General features: G+C 41.1%; 1 protein-coding gene and 1 pseudogene across 1 annotated transcript; one reads left to right on the top strand and one right to left on the bottom strand.

Annotated features, from left to right (window-relative positions):
• Positions 1-5,130: 5,130 nt before the first annotated feature.
• Positions 5,131-7,178, top strand: LOC103741243 (annotated as a pseudogene).
• Positions 7,179-17,493: 10,315 nt separating this feature from the next.
• On the bottom strand, positions 17,494-18,462 carry LOC103741274 (olfactory receptor 5A1-like). Its single transcript, XM_008842028.2, has one exon. The coding sequence runs from the start codon at positions 18,460-18,462 to the stop codon at positions 17,494-17,496; it is 969 nt and encodes a 322-aa protein (XP_008840250.2).
• Between the last annotated feature and the right edge of the window lie 372 nt (positions 18,463-18,834).

Raw genomic sequence — 18,834 nt, 5'->3', positions numbered from 1 at the left:
CTTTCCCCTTCAACTGTAATAGACATTTTGGCTGGGTATAGTAATCTGGGTTGGCATCTGTGGTCATTTAAAACTGGGGATACTTTGGTCCAGGCTCTTCTGGCTCTCATAGTTTGCCCAGAAAAGTCAGCTGTAATCCTAATGGGTTTTCCTTTATACGTGACTTGTTTTTTCTCTTTTGCAGCTTTCAGTATTGTTTCTTTGTTTTGTACATTTAGTGTTTTTACTATGATGTGCAGTGGAGAGTTTCTTTTGTGCTTCTGTCTGTTTGGTGTTCTATATGCTTCTTGTATTTGTATGGGCATGTCTTTCTTTAATTTTGGGATATTTTCTTTCACGATTCTGTTGAAGATCTGGTCCATGCCATTGTCTTGGGATTCTTCTCCTTCCTGTATGCCTATGATTTGTAAGTTTGGTCTTTTCGTGGTTTCACACAATTCCCACATATTCCATTTTTGTGGTTTCTTAAATTTTTTGTAATCTTTGCTTGAGTGGTCTAGTTAGTCCACTTTATCTTCCAGTCTTGACACTGTTTTCCATTTCATTCATCCTGTTGGTGAGGCTTTCTCCTGTCGTTTCTAATTGGCTTCCTGAATGTTTCACTTCCTTCTTCAGCCTGAGCATTCTTCAATATTTCTCTTTTCTGAATTCATTCAGAAGTTAATTCCTATCTTCCTTCAGTTCTTTGATTTCTTTGTTTGTGTGTTCTTTAAATTCACTGAATTCTTCTATCATGTTTATAATTGTTCTTTTGAGTTCCATGTCCTCAATTATCTCTATGGGGTTCTCACTGTACTCCTCTCGAAGACTATTGGTGCTTGGTGGGGATATATCATTTGGTTTTTCATGTTATTTTTTCTCTGTGATTTTGAAATGTGGATTTCTTTTGTAGTTTCTGATTCTTGTGTGAGACTGAAATCTTCAAGTGTAGGTGTGCTTCTTTTTGTGAACTTTATGTGTCTTTGTGGTTTACTTTTTGCTCATGAAAAACTGGTTTATCTAAGCTTTCGGTTCTCTCCTTTGATTTCATACTGGAGTGGCCAGATTGCTTTTGTCTTCAGCAGCTCCCACAGAGGCCCAAGTCAGCTGAGGATCAGATGCTCCCAGGCTTTCTCCTAAGGTTTGGATAGATTTTGGCCTCAGGAATTTGGGGTTTCGACTTGCCTGGGATTCAGGCCCAGGAAAGATGCTGGTCTAGGGCAGGGGTGGCCATGCCACCCAGAGATGCAAAGGCAGATGGGGGCAGGAAGTGGCCCCAAGGTCTCCTGGGGACTGTATTGAGGATATGGGTTGGTCTGGATGTAAAGGATCAGGAAGAGGAAAGATCAGCCCCAGGGTCTGGAAAGAGGCTGATGGGTGGTGTAGGCCCTGGGAAATAGAGGGAGGTGAGGGCAGGGCCAGGCCCAAAAGTAGTGCTCCTGGGGACCAGAGAAGGCACTGAGTTGGTCTGGATGAAGAGGATCAGGAAGAAGTAGTGGTTCCCCAGGTGTCTGGGCCCCAAGACAAGGAATGGGACAGGACCCAAAGTAGGAGGAGAGACCGGGGGGGGCGGGGGAGATGGGAGGGTGAATGAGGTTGGGGAAGTCAAGGCCCGGAGGGCCCGATGGACTTACCCCAGAGAGAGGCCTGCCGGTCAGAGAGAGCAGGCTTAGTCAATTTTTAAAAGCAGAGTTGCTTTGGCACTGTTTAATAAAATTTTATTTTCTAAGGTAAAAGTACAATTTACAGTTTTAATCCAAGTAGACTCAATAGAGTGACCTTCATTCTCATATTTCCTATAGGATTAGTTGACAAGTATCTTGTGGCACACCTCAATCTCAAATTCTTACCTGGGAGGCTAACACAGTTGTATCTCTGGGATTCAGGACTTCAAGGCTAGCCTGGGCAACACATATTCTCTCTTCAAAAATTAAATAAAATAATTAGTATTCGATATAGCTTCAAGTGGTAGAGGTGTGTGTGTGTGTGCGTGTGTGTGTTTGTCTGTGTGTGTGTGTGTCTGCCTGTCTGTCTCTGGCTTCAGTCTCCAGCATCACAATAAACAAAGCACAAATCTCCCATTTTCCTGTTGAATGCCCACATTGATAATTTATAGTTGGCTCTTTTGTTCTTTATATTGTCTGCCTTACTTTGCATCATTATCATAATAACCAGATTTGGTCCAGGAGATGCATTGCTAGCCTTTCTCATCAGCTTCTTTTAGATGAATCCATCATAATTATGGGGTTTATCTTTTAAATCCCCTGAATCTTAATTCAGCATCAAAATTCTTTCCTAGTGAGCTGGCTTTACTCTTCAGGATCTCCTACAGGAGGCTGGTTTATTCCTAAGCCTACATAAACATGTTTCTTGTGACAAAGAGCTTCTATGCCTTTTCATGTTCACAGTCTGACCACAGTGATTTTAGTTACTAAATTTCTTTCCCTAAATTAAACCCATTACCTTGTACAGCAAGAATATCAGTAATCATATTCCTGCATCTAGAAGACGCAGTTTATTTAACTTTTCAATAGTTTAGTTGCCTTTCTTTTCTTCTCCACTTTTTTCTAATTTTTTAAATAGCTTCTATGCCTTTTCATGTTCACAGTCTGACCACAGTGATTTTAGTTACTAAATTTCTTTCCCTAAATTAAACCCATTACCTTGTACAGCAAGAATATCAGTAATCATATTCCTGCATCTAGAAGACGCAGTTTATTTAACTTTTCAATAGTTTAGTTGCCTTTCTTTTCTTCTCCACTTTTTTCTAATTTTTTAAATTCTTTGAGCACTTCATACAATGTATCTTGATCATATCTACTCCTCACTTTCCCGTTTTAACTACCCCCCAGGACCAACCCATCACATCTTCTTCCAAATTCCATGTTATCCCTTTAAATTTATTTATTTATTTATTTATTTATTTATTTATTTATTTACTTACTTACTTACTTACATATCTGAAAGTCCAAAGTCCGATTAGTGCTGCCCATATGGACATGAGTGAAAGGTCATGCATTCACTTTTTTCCTTTTTAGATTGAGTTTCATGGATCAGATTGACACTTTTTTTGGTAAGCATTATTACTGAAGAATGTATTTCAAATAAAATAAATAAAGGAAGAAAAAGGAAAGAAGAAAATTTATTCTTCAAAATAGGAGGCTTTTGGAGCTCAGCCGTGGAGGACTAAGTGACTTCCCACCGGGACCCATCCAGGCAGTGACAATACTAGGAGCAACACCCAGACACTAAGGAGTAAGTGAATTGTTTTTCATCACAATGAAAATGAGTCACAATAAAAAGTGAGGGTTAAAGGAAAGATACTTGGCCATGAGCCAAGAGATGATGATGCTATTAGTTTTCTTCTGTTGAATGACTTCTGTTTATCTGCATGAAGGCTTGATTATTCACATCTTAACCAGAAAACCCTTTTGAGATGGAAGCTGGAGAGATGGCCTACTGGTTAAAAGCACTGGTTGCTCTTGTAGAGGATCTGGGTTCAATTTCCAGCACCCACATGGTGGCTAACAACTATCCACAACTCCAGTTCCAGGGGAATCTGATGCCTTCTTCTGACCTCCAGGGGCATTGGACAACACAGATGCACTTACATACATGCAGGCAGTACATTGATACACATAAAATAAAGCAATAAATAAAATGAAAAACACCTTTGAGGCAGATATTATCTTACTGGTTTCACAAACGATGAAGCTGGTATGTAAGACATTAAACAACTTCATACACACTTATGTTAATAATGCAGCAGAGTTAGAATTGGAATCCAATTTTTGTTCTTAATCACTATATTTTAGCAGAAGTCTTGGTCTGTTCATGTGTGGTTTACTTTCAACAAAAGGGTTCTTTTTTATTGATTTATTTTTGTTTTATGTGTATGAGTGTCTTGCCTGCATGTGTGTAAGTGCACCCATGTCATGCAATGCCTGTGGAAGTCAGAAGATGGTGTTGGATTCCCTGGAACTGGAGTTATAGACAGTTGTTAGCTGCCATGTGGATGCTGGGATTCAAACTCCAGTCTTTTGCAAGAGCAGCCAGTGCTCTTAACTGCTGAGCAATCTCTCCAAGCCCCTTGAAGCCTTCTTAAGGTGGAAGCCTGTCCTCTAACACAAAAGGAAGTATTTTTGGACACAAAGAAGGGGAGTCTCACAGGAGGATAAGGCAGGTGAATGGAAAGAAGGCTCTGCTGGTGGCTAGTTGGCTCCTGACACCATAACTCCAGGGAGCAATTAGAACTCTGAGAGGCTGGCTCTAATGACTACTGGGCTTTACACCTGGGACCCTGGAGTCACAAACGCAGCCTCTGGGAGGAAGAGCAAGGCTATCTCTGCTCAGAAAAACAATAAACTCCCACAAGCCATTTGGAAGCTTTAATGACAAAGGAACAGGGACTCTAGAAGCAGGTATTTCTATTTCCATGGGGCCAGTGTGGAACCGGAAACCAGCCTTACAGCAGCAGGGCACTCAGATAAACGGAAAACCAAAAAACATGATGGAAGCAAATTCACCAATATTTTTTTTCTCTGTGACAAAAGATCTAAGGATACTTCCGCCTCAAAAATTCAGCAGGTCTGCTGTACCGGCTCTACTCCGCCGCGCTGTGGAGGGGCGAGTGGCCGGCGCATTTGACGGCGTGTCGGCCGCAGCTCGGCGCCCAGGTTGGTCCGGCGGCCCTGAGGAGGCCTGGGCGCCGAGGGGGAGGAGCCGGGATCGCCGATCCGTCCGGTCCACCATCGGAGTTTCCCAGGCTTCCCCCGCTTTCCACAGGCTCGTCCCGCCGGGCTCAGGGGCTCCTCCTCTGCAGCCTGCCGCATGAGCGGCCGCTGGGACCGGGGTAGGCGTGGCGGGCTGGGAGTACACTCCGGAGGAGGGAGCGAAGCCCTCGGCCTCCATGCCTCCGCGTGCGAGCAGACAGAGCGGTGCGGCTGGTTGGAGCGGCGCTGTTCTCCCGGGACAAGTGCGGGCCCCAGCTCACGGCTCTTCCGCACGTCGCGGGGACCGAGCCGGAGTTTGACATAAATTGATCTCCTGGGATTCTGCCTTAGCAAGAAAGAAGTTGGAAATACTCCCCAAAGAAAACCAAAACATTAAGAAAGCCACAACTTATTCATAGTTCTCAGCTCCCTTGCAAATATGGACGGTTTTCGTGTATTTCCACCTGGTGGAGACAGTATGCTAAATCCTGAACCTGAGTTCGGAAATATGTTAATTGATGAGAGAGTTACGATGTGAACATCATAAGCATAATTATCAGGCTCTGAAAGTTGAACACACAAGGTTGCAAGGAGAATACATAAAATCACAAAATGAACTTAAGCGCCTATTACATGAAAAGTAAACTAACCAGGAAAAAGTCCAACTGCTCCTTGAAGATCTGAGAGGGGATTTAATAGAGAAAATTAAAGACTTGGAAAAAATGAAACTGCAGGTATTAATGCCACAAAAATTGGAATCGGTTGAAGCTCAAATGCAACAAGAATTAGAAGGGCCAACGTGAGAGCGTTTTCGGACGCTTGAAGAAGAAGAAAAGTATAGAACTGAATATACTAAGCTTCGCTATGAACATACATTTCTCACCTCAGAATCTGAACACCAGAAAGAAGAGTTTACACGTATTTCAGAAGAAGAAAAAGTGAAATATGAATCAGAGGCTGCAAGACTGGAGAGAGACAAAGAAGAGCTGCTAACCAGCTGCTTAGTGTTGATCCCATTAGAGACAGCAGAGGAGTGGAGCAACTTGTTCGAGAAAAAATCCGTTTCAGAAACTGAAAGGTTTAGAGGCACCAGTAACAGAACTAAGGGCCGAAAAAGAGAGTTCTGGTGCTCAGGTAGAAGATGGCCAAAGAACACGACGCAGTTGGCTGAGATGCAGGCTACACTCAGATCCCTGGGGGCTGAAAAGCAGTCAGCTAAGCTATAAGCTGAAAGCTTAGAGAAAGCTGCAGTCAAGCAATGAGCAAAACAGTTGTTTGATCAGTAAATTGCATAAAGCTGACTGAGAAGTAAATGCACTGATCAGTAAAGTAAAAGACCTTAAACATTCAAACAAACTGGAAATAACAGACATCAAACCGGAGGCAGCAAGCACTAAGAGTGAGCTGGAAAGAGAAAGGAATAAGATTCGAAGTGAATGAGATGGATTGCAGTCAGACAATGAAATTCTCAAATCAACTCTGGAACATCACAAAGCACTCTTAGTGGAAAAAGATCGAGAATTAATACGTAAAGTACAAGCTGCCAAAAGGTTATCAGAGACTTGTGGTGTTACAAGATGAAAAGCTAGAACTGGAGACCAGATTAGCAGATTTAGAGAAGATGAAGGTGGAGCATGATGCCTGGAGGCAATCTGAAAACATCAGTGTGAAGAGAATTTATGGCCTTCGCAGATGGCAGAAGACTCAGCCCGAAGGGAACTTCAAAGTATTAGGTTAAAACTTCAATAACAAATTGTAAATACTGAAAATGCAGAGAAAGAAAAAAATGGAAATTCTGAACTGAAACAGTAAATCAGATGTTTGCAGCTCCAAGTGACTTCACTGGCACAGAGAACGACTTGCTGAATTCAAACCAAATGCTAAGGAAATGGTGGAGAGATTCAAACAAGAATGCCGTAATTTGAGAAGCCAACCTGAAAACGTGCAACTAGAAGTTGAAAAGACGTTGGAAGAAAAACAGATATAGTGGTTGGAACAAAAACACAAGCTTCATGAGCTATCACAGACAGAGAAGAAAAGTATAATCTAGCTAAAGGGAAACTACAACGAGCTGCAACTGCTCAGAAAAAAAGAAAAGCTCTTCACGAAAACAAATTGAAGAGATTGCGAGAGAAAGTAGAAGTCTTGCAAAGAAAGAACAATTGGAGACAGAAAACCAGGTTTTAAATAGACAAAATGTTCCACTTGAAGAATATACAAGGCTTAAAAAATGACTTAAAGGATATACAGAGAAGATATAATGAATTTCGAAGTCTAATTTTGGTCCCTAACAAGCCTCCAACAGCATCTATCAATCCTTCTAGCTTTCAGTCATCAGCCATGGTTCCTGGAATGGAACTTTCCTTTCCTCCTCATATGCTGGAGGAACAGCATCAAAGGGAACTCTCTCTACTTCGAAAAAGACTGGAAGAACAAGAAACAACACAAAGAAAACAACCAGAGGAACTTGGAACTCCTGGGGATTGATGTTGCAGCAAAAGGGGTGAAGTCAGAGACTCAGTAAAGCATGGCGTTTAACATGCAGCATTGAGATACTTTATTATGCCAAAATCCATGAGCTGCCTCAGGAAAAGGTACCAGCTACATGCTGTACTGCATGAGTACCAGGATTTAGGACTATACTAATGAAGCATTAAAAGAAAGATTTTCAGAGATAATTAGAATATGTATTGACAATCCTTTGAAAATATAAAAAATAAAAGATACTAATTAAGGAATCAAGTTTTTATATTAATTTTTACTGTTTTGAATTTTCCTGGCATTTTACCTGAAATAGGTCCATCTTGAATTCCTTTTTCCTCATCTTTGAGATATCTGCTTGGCAGTAACAAGGTCAGTAAATATCTGGTTTACTATATACAAAAATTATAAACTTTAAGTTTTTGGGAAAAGATTACCATTTTTTTTTTCTTTTTTAAGATGACCATTTTAACGAGCATAAAACTTACAAGTATCTAAGTATATATATGTGTGCTCATTATGGAGGCCTTTACCTTTTCTAAAAGCTGTGCACTTAATTTATAAAGAACTTAATAAATATTTTTATATCTATAAAAATTTCAGCAGGTCTAACTCATTCCCATCTACTTCACATTGTCCACAAAATGTCAACTGTAAAATTTTAGCTTATTTCAACTTTTATGTGTAAAATGGGCAGAGAAACACTGTTACTTCCTGAGACTGTGCGGATATAAATGGGTTTGTATAAATTAGGTTCTTATATCAGTGCCTGGTACACAAGAAGCACTAAATAAGTGTTCATGACTATATTGATTGTTATTATATATTATAGACTATTGTTTCTGGCTATAAAACATGTTATATGTTCTATTATAATAATAGGCTAAGTATACTTACAGGCTCTGAAGGAAGTGCCTGTAAAAAAGTATTCAAAAGCTGAGTTCAAAAGTGTTCATTTGTTCAATAATTATTTATTTGATGCCTATGTGTCAAACCCTGTCAGGTTTTCAGACAGAAACATAAATGGAACAGACAAAACTCCTTGTTTGCCTTTGAGCGGCTCACATCTGGTAGGGATGATTTCATCAAGAAACACCAGCTCATCTATTTCCTTTTCGATGAGAGCAGAGTAGCCTCCCTCTTCTTGGTTCTGACACTGTCTGTGACTTGTGGGGGAGATTTAACATTTTAGAACACTCAAACTCAGAAGTTCTTAACATGATGAATGACAGAGAAACAGTCAAGAGTTATATTTAGTTTCATGTGTGCCTGGCTAAGCAAATCCCACACAAACAAGAAAAGACCAGCAACTCTAATTACACTATGTCATTACAAAGGCATTTCTACCTTTTTAAAAAAATATTTATTTTACATGTATGTGTGTATTGACTGCATGTGTGTAAGTGCACCCATGTTGTGCAGTGCCCGCGGAGGACAGAAGAGGCTGTCGGATCCCCTGGAATTGGAGTTACGGACAGTTGTTAGCTGCCATGTGGGTGCTGGGATTTTCTGCCTTTTTTATACACACTTTGACCTGACATCAGGACCAGTCTGCTTTTCTTAATTACCAAATATGCACAGGCTTACCTCATGTTCTTAGAAGGACAACGTGATCTGGGCTGATGACACCCAAATTGACTGCTAATCTTTGTCCTTAAGTATCTAGCAAACCCTCTCTTCTTCCAGCGTCTTTTGTTCAGGAAACACTGGTGTCCTGCACTGTACTTCTTGACCCCTGTGGCTATGTCAGTACCAGTCAGCTTGAAATTTTCTTCCCATTTCCCTCACGGAGACTTGTTTATATAAAGCCCCCCCCCCCCGCCCGTTCTGCAGTGGTGCAATGGCTGTAATCCAAATCTTTATCTTTCTATGAATTTTATGCAGTGATGTATAGAAAAGCTTACAATTTTTTTCTAGTTTCTAGCATGTGTAAACATATACACATATACATAACTGTTTAGAGTGAATTGTTAGACTATGGTTTGGATTTCCTTCCCCCAAATACACTGTGTCAAAAATCACAGCCCCTTCTGTTCAATTCCTTTATTCTTGAGTTACTATGTTAAAGTTATATAAAGAATTAAAATGTAGGCCTCTAGCACCGTGAGCGGGGGACAATAGCCTCCAGCAAAGACAGCAGACCCCATGGAGCTGGGGGCTCCTGGGGAGCTCAGCCTTTGTGCACAGACCAGGTAGTCCTGTGGAGGAAGGAGACTTTGAGGAAGCCTGCCCTAAGGTCCCCAAGGTCGTGCTGGGCGGGCAGGTCTGGCCCATGTACTTCCAGGGAGGTCAGTTTGTAACTATGCCCGACTCCTCCCACCAAGCACCACCTACCAGGCTGGTGTGGAAGAGGATCCGCCCATCTGACCCAGCCACTGCAGTCCTGGGTCTACCATCACAGGAAGATCTCGGTTCTCTGAGGAAGAGAGACCCCCTCTCCCCAAACTTTCCCCAAACTGAAGCTCCAGGGTATTGTGGTACCAGACACATGTCTTTCCACCAAGAATCTGTAAGGGCACAGGGCAATGGAGGGCGTGTAAGTAACTGACTGAATTGAGACTCTTGCTGGAAGAGAAAGGCAATTGGATAACCACCAACTCAACCAAAGCGGAAGAGCAACATGCCATGGAGAAGATAGAGGGATTCGTGTACAAGGTCTAGATGGGACAATGGAGGGTTATGAAGATGATGTGCTTCAAGATCATCTTCTACATCCATATAGATACTGGCATCAACTGGGCCTATCTACTTGGTTTCGTGTTGTTTCTATTTGCAATTCTTGACCATGCTCCCCTCTACAGGAGATGGTGGTTTGGGGGGTGTTTTGGGATGCCATGCTTTGCCTCAGCTGCTCTGTGCTCTTCTACATCAGCGCTTGTCAGTCAGAGAAAGTCCCTCAGACTTTTTACAAATTGGACTGTTCAGGGGTTGCTCTACTGATTATGCGGAACTTTGGATCTTGGCTGTTATGCCTTTACTGCTCCCCTCGGTCACAGCTCACTTACTTTTCCACCGCCTGTATCCTAGGCATTTCTGCCATCATTGTGACACAGTGAGTCCTGTTTGCCACTCCAAAGCACGAGCCCAAAAGAGCAGGAATGTTTGAGGGACTTGGCTTGAGAGTTCTTGTGCCCACCATGCACTTTAATATCTCACATAGTTTAACTTTTTATTTAATGTATATGAGTGTATTGTCTGCATGAGGGTAAGTGCACCCGTGTCATGCAATGCCTGCCTAGGTCAGAAGAGGGAATCCGACCTCCTGGAACTGGAGTTACAGATGGTTGTTAGCCCATGTGGGTGCTGGGAACCAAACCTGGGTCCTCTGCAAGAGCAGCCAGTGCTCTTAACCTAGGAGCCATCTCTTCAGCTCCATATGCCACATATTTTTGTAACACACTTCTCTAAATCTGCTTACATGACAGGAAAGATGAAGCCATCACCTTTTATGTAGCCCGGCTAACCGTGGTGATCTATTATCATCTATAGATCTTTTTGGTGAATGAAGATTCTGAATTTAAAATCTTTATCAAGGGGCTGGAGAGATGGCTCAGTAGTCAAGAGCATTAGCTATTCTTTAAGAAGACCTGGGTTTGAATTTCAGCATTCACATGGTGAGTGACAACCGGTTCCAGGGGATCCAATGCCCTCTTCTCTCCTTCATGGGCACTGCATGACAGGGGTGACAGGGTGACAGGGGTATACTTACATACAGGCATACCCATACAATTAAAAGAATAAATAAAATCTTTGTCAAAATCTCTGTTGCTTGACTATGTATAAATTTATCACAAGCAAACATTTTCTCTTTGCATTTGGAATAAAGGAAGTACTTTTGTGTTTGCCCAATTATCCAAGAAGGCTCATTAATATTCATTCTAGTACATAAGAGGGCAATTGGTTGCAAAACTTGAATGAGGCAAAAATAACATTGGCTTTACAATAAGCATATGTTAAGTGAGATTTCCCAAATTAGTGTATTTATTATAAGACACATAAATATACACACATTAGAATATTTTGGACTTCAAAAGAATTAAGCATTTTAGAGTTAGTTGAAACAAGAGAAGTCACAACTCTTCATTGAGGGCTGGTGAGTGGAAGATGGAATTCAGTTTAATAAAACTACAGCAATCCAGGGTGTGTTTCATATCTGCAACCTCTAAAAATCTTTTCCAGATGGATTGGAGCTAATCAAGTTCAGAATAGATCTTTGCATGATTCAGAATGCCACTTTTAGATTTTAGCAAAGAACAAAACTATGCTTTGCCAGGGGTTCAATTCTCCATCTGTTGAGGAAAACACACAACAGACAAATTACAGATGGGTCTATTTGGAAAGAAAGGAATCAAAGCCATACAGATAATGTGTGTCAGAATCTGGTGTGCCCAGCTACAGGGCCCAGGCAGGCTGAGACCCTGGGACATGGCATTGCTAATTTTTCTCTCCAGGCAATCCTTTTCATCTGTTCCCAGATAACTGTCCTCATTTCTAATTAAAATGTTATTTATAGATTGGTTCATAGAGAGTTTTCACACATTTTTTGGGTCAAAATACCTTCTTGTTTCTACATTGTCTCTGGTATGCATTTTAATTATTGATTTTGTGTTAATTTCATGATCTGATATGTAGAGTTTGGTAGACTAATGATGGTTATTCCTATGTACTATCAATTTTCCCCTAATTTGAATTTTTTTATTTTTGAATATTTCATATATGAGTATTATATTTATGTCATTTCAATCCCTCCTAATCCTCCTTTTAACTCCTCTCATTGTCCCTTCTCCCTCTCAATTTCTTGTCCTCTTCTTTGATGATTATTGTTTTATATATATATATGTATACACACACATATAGCACACTGAGTTCATTTAGTGGTGCTTCAGGTGCTTAGGGCAGATCTCTTCAGATTAGATGACTTATCAGGGATCAGCGATCTCATCTCAGGAGAAAATGGATTCTTCTTCCCTCAGCAGCCATTGATTGCTTGGAACTGTTTAGAGGTGGGACCCTGTGAAATTTTCCCCACCTACACTGGCATGTCTACTGGTGTCATTTATGCAGGTCTTGTTCAGGCCACCGTACTGGAGAGAGTTCATGGGTGCAGCTTCACTGCACGTTATTTGGAAGCCGGCATCCTGGTCCTCTGACTCATAATCTTTCTACTCCCTCTTTCATGATGTTTCCTGAGCCTTAGGTGTAGGGGTGCATTGTAGATGTACCAATTATCCCCTAGTTTTTAAAAGTACATGTGATTTTACACACTAATCAGGTGTGTCCAGTTCATGCCTCATGAGCCCCACAAGGCCCAGGATAGCTATGAATGTTGTTCAACACAAAATAATAAACTTATTAAAAATATTATGAGATTTTTATTGTGATTATTATTATTATTATTTGTCTTTTTGAGACAGGGTCTCCCTGTAGCCCCAGCTGGCCTAGAACTTGGTATGTAGACCAGGCTGGCCTTGAACTCACAAAGATCCACCTGCCTCTGCCTCCCAAGTGCTGGGATTAAAGGCGTGCACCACCACACTCGGCCTTGTAATTATTTTTTGTACCTTGAGTACTTGGTTTTCCAATATAAATTTTGTAGATGGCAATGTTCTGTTGTATCAAAAGGCTGGGCATAAGCCTTGAATGGTGCCATACAGCTTTAATCCCAGCACTTGGGAGGCGAAGGCAGGCAGATCTCTGTGAGAAATCTATGTAGTGAGCTGGTGCACAGCTCACTAAGTAGGCTCTATGAGATTTTTAACTTTTCTCCTAAAGATCAACCATCCTCTCAATGACGTGGCTCAGCAGGCAAAGTCACTTGCTGCCAAGCCTGAAGACTTGAGTTGGGTGTCTGGGACCCATGTGGTGGGAGGAGAGAACTGACTCCTACAAGTTGTTCTCTGAGCTTAACATGTGCACCATGACGTATATGTGCACACATACAATAGAATAAGTTTTTTAAGTTACAGAAAATTGGACAAATTTACAGCTTGCTTATCTTGTGATCACACACACAAAGGAGAATCATTAGTGCTTCACTTGCCTATGTTCAGATAACTGATTTGGATTTCCCTAAAAATGAGCATGGCCAATATCCTGCCTGCACATACAGAGACAGGCTCTGCACTCCAGGGATTCCCATCAGCCTGGTCTATGAGTGTCCTTGTGCTCATGGTGTCTTGTCTTTGCAGACATAAACCAGTTGTTTAGATCAGAGTTTCCCTGCTTTGGCTCCACCCTCCCTTCCTCATGCTTCCCACTCTCCATCCAATACTGGCAGGCCTCCTCATTGCAGGACTGATCACTACAGGCAAAGAAATAGCCTCAGCTGTCTCTCACCATCATGGCTTGGAACTTTTACAAACTGGATGTGAAATCATCTCTTCTCACTGTTGCCAGGCCAGATGGCTGCCTGGCACTATCTAATTAGAAGACAGGCCACAGATTTTTTGGGACCACATTCTAGAAGTAAAAAGCAGCCAAATTCTGAAATAAAACTATGATGTTAAACTAGCTTTAGTCATTGCATACATAGAAAAATCAGCCAAAGTATCACTTTGATATCACGTGGCACGTCTTGTTTGTTCTAATTAAATTTCTGTCTTACTGATGAGGAATCTGGATAGTTTTCATCTTACAAAATCTTTAAGAATCAAACTTGGTCCAGATGAACATGAAGAGGAGCTAGGAGTCAGACATACACCGAATCTCAATTTATTTCTAACAACGGTTAGCTGAGGAGGTAGCCTACAAGTTATATTTGACCCCTAAACTTGACCCTCAGTCTGCAATACAGTTACCAGTGAGAATCTGGGCTGAACTGGTGCTGGGTGGTGCTGTGTGAACCTAATCAAGAAGAGGTAGATTCCTCGAAGCCTTTCACCATTGGCCTGCCCTCCTCCCACCTCATGTATCCTGTGACAGATGCCACTGAAAACCGGACATGCTGTTGTTACTACCTGCACACATACTGCCTATTTTCTCCTTTGGGTCCTGTTTTTAGTACAAAACAGGTATTTTTTCACCATTGGTAGACACATGTCATCTTTGGTGGTTTTTCAAAAGAAGGTCAGGCATAAGATTTTCATTTTTATTTACTTATTTTGTGTGTATATGTGTGTGTGTACATGCATGTGGTAACTTGTGGAGGTCAGAGGACAGCTTGTGGTAGTCACTTCTCTCCTTCCACCATGTGGAGCTCAGGGTTTGAACTCAGGTTGTCAGGCTTGGGGTCAGGTGCATTTATTTCCTGAGCCAGCTCACAGTGTGATTTTTTTTTTTTTTTGAGACAGGTGACCCTCTAGTCCCAGCTGGCCTGCTTGGATCTCAGTAAGTAGAACAGGCTAGCCTTGATCTTGCAGAGATCCTCCTGTCCCTGTCTCCCGAGTGGTGGAATGAAAGGCGTGTGCAATTAAGCCCAGCCCAATGTGATGTTTCTGATGTAAGTATTCAATGTGGAATGATGGTTGAGCTAATGAACATATCCATCTTTATCCACATTTTTCCTTTGGCATTCAGTACATGCTTTGTTTTGGATGAGTATTTTCAAAGGACCATGTCTTAAAGGCTGGAATACCAGAATGGAACATGTAGGAGGTGGTTGAGCCTTTGATAAGTTGGAACCTAACCATGGGTCACGAATACCATACAAGGGCTTGTCGACCCCAGTCTCTCAGTGTCTCTGCCTCCAGGCTCAGGATGTGAGCAGTTTGCTCAAATGTACCCCCCAGCACTGCCATCCAGTGATCTGGTCAAACCCCCAAAGCCATGGAATGGCCCTATCTTGGACTAGAATTTCCAAGACTGTGACTAAATAACCTTTTTGTTTTTCTTTCTTTCTTTCTTTCTTTCTTTCTTTCTTTCTTTCTTTCTTTCTTTCTTTCTTTCTTTTTTCTTTCTCTCTCTCTCTCTCTCTCTCTCTCTCTCTCTCTTTCTTTCTTTTTCTTTCTTATTTTTTAGTCATTTTAAGACAGGGTCTCCTGTAGCTTCAGTTGACTTGGAACTCATTATGTAAATCAGGCTGGCCTTGAACTCACAGAGATCCACCTGCCTCTGCCTCCAGAGTGTTGGGATTAAAGGCGTGCGCCACCACTCCAGGCCCATCTTTTTATTTTTATAAGTTAAATGCCTCAGGAACCTCACTGTAGTAATGGATTGATGTCTAATATGGTTTTCTTACTTAAAAATGAGTTTGGTGGTACCCTTCTGTGATCTTTTGCAGGAGTTCCTGGTGAAATTCAGAGAAGGGTTGGGTAGAGTCTTGCTTCAGCAAATCTTTCTGTGGTATCATCAAACATCTATTTGGGGTTCCAAAGTGAGATAGGAGACAGTTTCATGGCACATTCTTGGTCACCTTGTCCTTAGTCACTGATAATGGGACTCTCAGTGTTTAGAACTGGAATAGTGCCTGGCTCATCAAACACACTTTATCAACATTTGTTGAATGAATGAATTAATCTTAGTATTTGAATATAATCTTAGTAATTTGACTCATACTCTGAAAATTACCATGGTGTTTCTACTCAACAAATTTTCTGGCTTAGCTTTACAAAAAGTAAACTAAATCTGTGTGAATAAATCACACAGAAAAGAAGTTTTCTTTTGAAAAGCCATAAAATAAAAATGAGTAATGTGACTATATAATATTAGGTATATTCTATTACAACAACATATATCTTACTGTTTTAAAAAGAGTTCCTTCAAAAGCTATGTATGAAAGTATCACCATGAAACCCATTACTCTACATGCTAATTTTACAGAGCTAATAAAAAAGAGTTCCCTTTTAAAATCAAAACTAATAAAAAGTGTGTATCAGTAGGGCTTGTTTTTTCAGGTCAATTAAAGTGTGTAAGTACAGGTTTTTATTTTTGATTCTGTGTTTGGTACAGATTATCTCAGCTTTTGGTCTACTCTGACAGATTGCAATTTAAATTTTTGAAAATCTAATTATAATTTTGGAATAAGAGCAAATGTGTTTCTTACTTTTAAAATATTCATGCATATATATGTATATTATTTAAGAATAAGGCCTTGAGGACATTAAAAACATGTTTGTTATATCACACTATGGAAATTGGTAGGCTAAGAGTATCAAGTTAGTTACAGTGATAAGTAGTTAGTTACAGGTATAATTAGATAACATAGATAATGAAATGATAGCTAGAAATTAAGCTGAAATAAATGTGATTAAAACATCTAGAATACAAAAAAAAGCTATTTTAATAATAAACAAGGGAAATTCAAGAGTACTTTAAGGGAAATTAAAACACTTTTGGTACTTAATGAATTTTCAGTACATCACAAATGTTAAAATAATTTAAAATTTATATTATCTGAATTTTGGGGAAAGACTATAAACAATAATAGTAAGATAGTCATTTATTTCTGATGAAAATATTGAAATGACTTTAAAAGTGTGGAATTATTGTTAATATTGCGTTAAACATATGGGTTGAGTCCACAGAGGTGCCTTACTCCTTAAAGCTCACCTAGAAGGACAATAAAAGCTCCCTTCTCAGTAAAACCACTGAAATGTGGGCCAGTATTCTTGATAGGACTCTGTTTTCTGAGACAGGGTGTAGATTAGTTATTTATTCTGTTGTGATAAAATACTATGACCAAGGAAATTTATAAAAGAAAGAGTTTATTGGGATTACAGTTCCAGAGGGCTAAGAATCCATCACAGAGGGGAGGCGTGGCAGGAGGCAGCCAGAGCAGAAAGCTAGCACTCACTGCAGCACTCAAACAGTTACAGGAAGTAGAGACATAAACTGGAAGTGGGATGAGGCTTTGAACTCACCAAGCTGACCTCCAGTGACTTGCTACCTTCAAGGCCACACCTCCTAGGGATTTGCATGACACCCCCCAAACAGAGCCACCAACCGACCAAGTGTTGAAATGCTTGAGCCTGGGGTCGGGGGCACCTCCTTCAAATCACCACAGGGTCTCTTGCTGAATCTTGCTGTTCTATCTAGACTGGATAGCCAGTTCCAGATATCTCCCTGTCTCTACCTCTCACCTCATCTGCCCAGCACTGACCGAGGTCATAGATGAACTCTGTCAGCCCCTGGCTTCTACCTGAGTGCTGAGCCTTGGGGCAGGAATTTGGAATAGGTGTTCCAGGAATTAGTATTTTGACTGTGCTTAATGTCAATGACACTGTCTTAGGCAGACCACTTGGAGACAGCTAACACAATGACACCAAGAATCAAGGAAGCCAGGTTATCACTGTATCTTTATCTACCTACTAATAAAAAATGTTCACAGAAAGTCTCCTCGGTGCTCTTCTGCATGCTCTCTCCCAGGGTTAATACCTGCCCGGTGCTATTCTTTCTGTGGTAAACCTGCTGCCCTCTTCATCACCCTCTTGAGGGCATCTTTGATTTCTGTGTTCCTTAGACTGTAGATCAGAGGGTTTAACATGGGGGTGAGGATAGTGTAGACTACGGACAGCACCTTGTCCTGTTTTGTGGAGTGTTGAGAGCTGTGGTTCAAGTACACAGAGAAGCTTGTGCCATAGAAAACTGTCACTGTTGCCAGGTGGGAGCCACAGGTCTTGAAGGCCTTGACACAGCCTTTGAATGAGGAGATTTTCAGGATGGAAACAGCAATGAAGACATAGGATAAAAGGATAATAAAAAAAGAGCCAAACCCAACAAAAACAGCTTCCAGGAAAAGAATCAACTGGCTAATGAAGGTGTCACTGCAAGATAAGGAAATGACCTGAGGCAAGTCACAGAAGAAATGCTGAATGATATTTGGCCTGCAGTAATAGAGATTAAAACAAGCAGTTGTTTGAACCAAGCTACCAAGGAATCCAGTCCCATAGACTCCAGCAACCATCCTCTGGCAGAGGCTGGGGGCCATGATGGCTGAGTACTGCAGAGGGTTACCAATGGCTACATACGTGCCATAGGCCATAATGGCCAGGAGGCAACACTCAGATATAGCCATCCAGGCCAAAACAAAATATTGAGTGGCACAAGCAGTGAAGGAAATAGTTTTCTCATCTTTTAAGAAGTCCGAAAGCATCCTTGGGCTAATGGAAGAGGAATAGCAGATATCGATAAATGACAGGAACCTGAGGAAAAAGTACATAGGTGTCTGCAGGTGGGAGTCCATCCCGATGAGGATGGTAAGGCCCAGGTTCCAGGTCAGAGTCACAAGATAGATCCCCAGGAAGACTGGAAAGAGCATGAGCTGCAGTTCTGGCAGATCTGAGAGCCCCAGGAGGACAAACATGGTCACGGAGGTGTGGTTTCCACCCCCTTGTACAGTTCTGCTTGGTGCCATCTGCTGAGAATACGGTGAGAAAAGACAATGGTTTTATTACCCCAAAGAAACTGGGGGTAGCGTCTCAGGACTTCTCAGTAAAGTATGTTAATTTAGCAACTATAGCATGAAAGCATTGTGCTTGATTTGTGTGAGGCATAAAACTAATGGTATTGCCATAGATTGCTTACATTGTATAATGTATATATCAAGTTAAACGTATTTATCTCCTCCAGCACTTATTTCTTTATGCTGAAAACTTTCAAAAATCCTTTCTTCTGGCATTTAAAAAATATCAGTGAATCATTATGCTTTCTATATTCACTCTACTGAGTCAAAGCAATCTTAAACCAAAGGAACAAAGCAGGAGATATTTCATGTCATGCTTCACTT

Source organism: Nannospalax galili, unplaced genomic scaffold (assembly GCF_000622305.1).
Source record: "Nannospalax galili isolate Female #2095 unplaced genomic scaffold, S.galili_v1.0 scaffold580, whole genome shotgun sequence".
Lineage (NCBI taxonomy): Eukaryota > Metazoa > Chordata > Mammalia > Rodentia > Spalacidae > Nannospalax > Nannospalax galili.
The sequence above is the reverse complement of the archived record's forward strand: the minus strand, read 5'-3'. Positions and strand labels throughout refer to the sequence as shown.

Bases quoted from the DNA above. Each gene is read 5' to 3' on its own strand.
- LOC103741274 (XM_008842028.2), bottom strand. From the start codon at position 18,462: ATGGCACCAAGCAGAACTGTACAAGGGGGTGGAAACCACACCTCCGTG.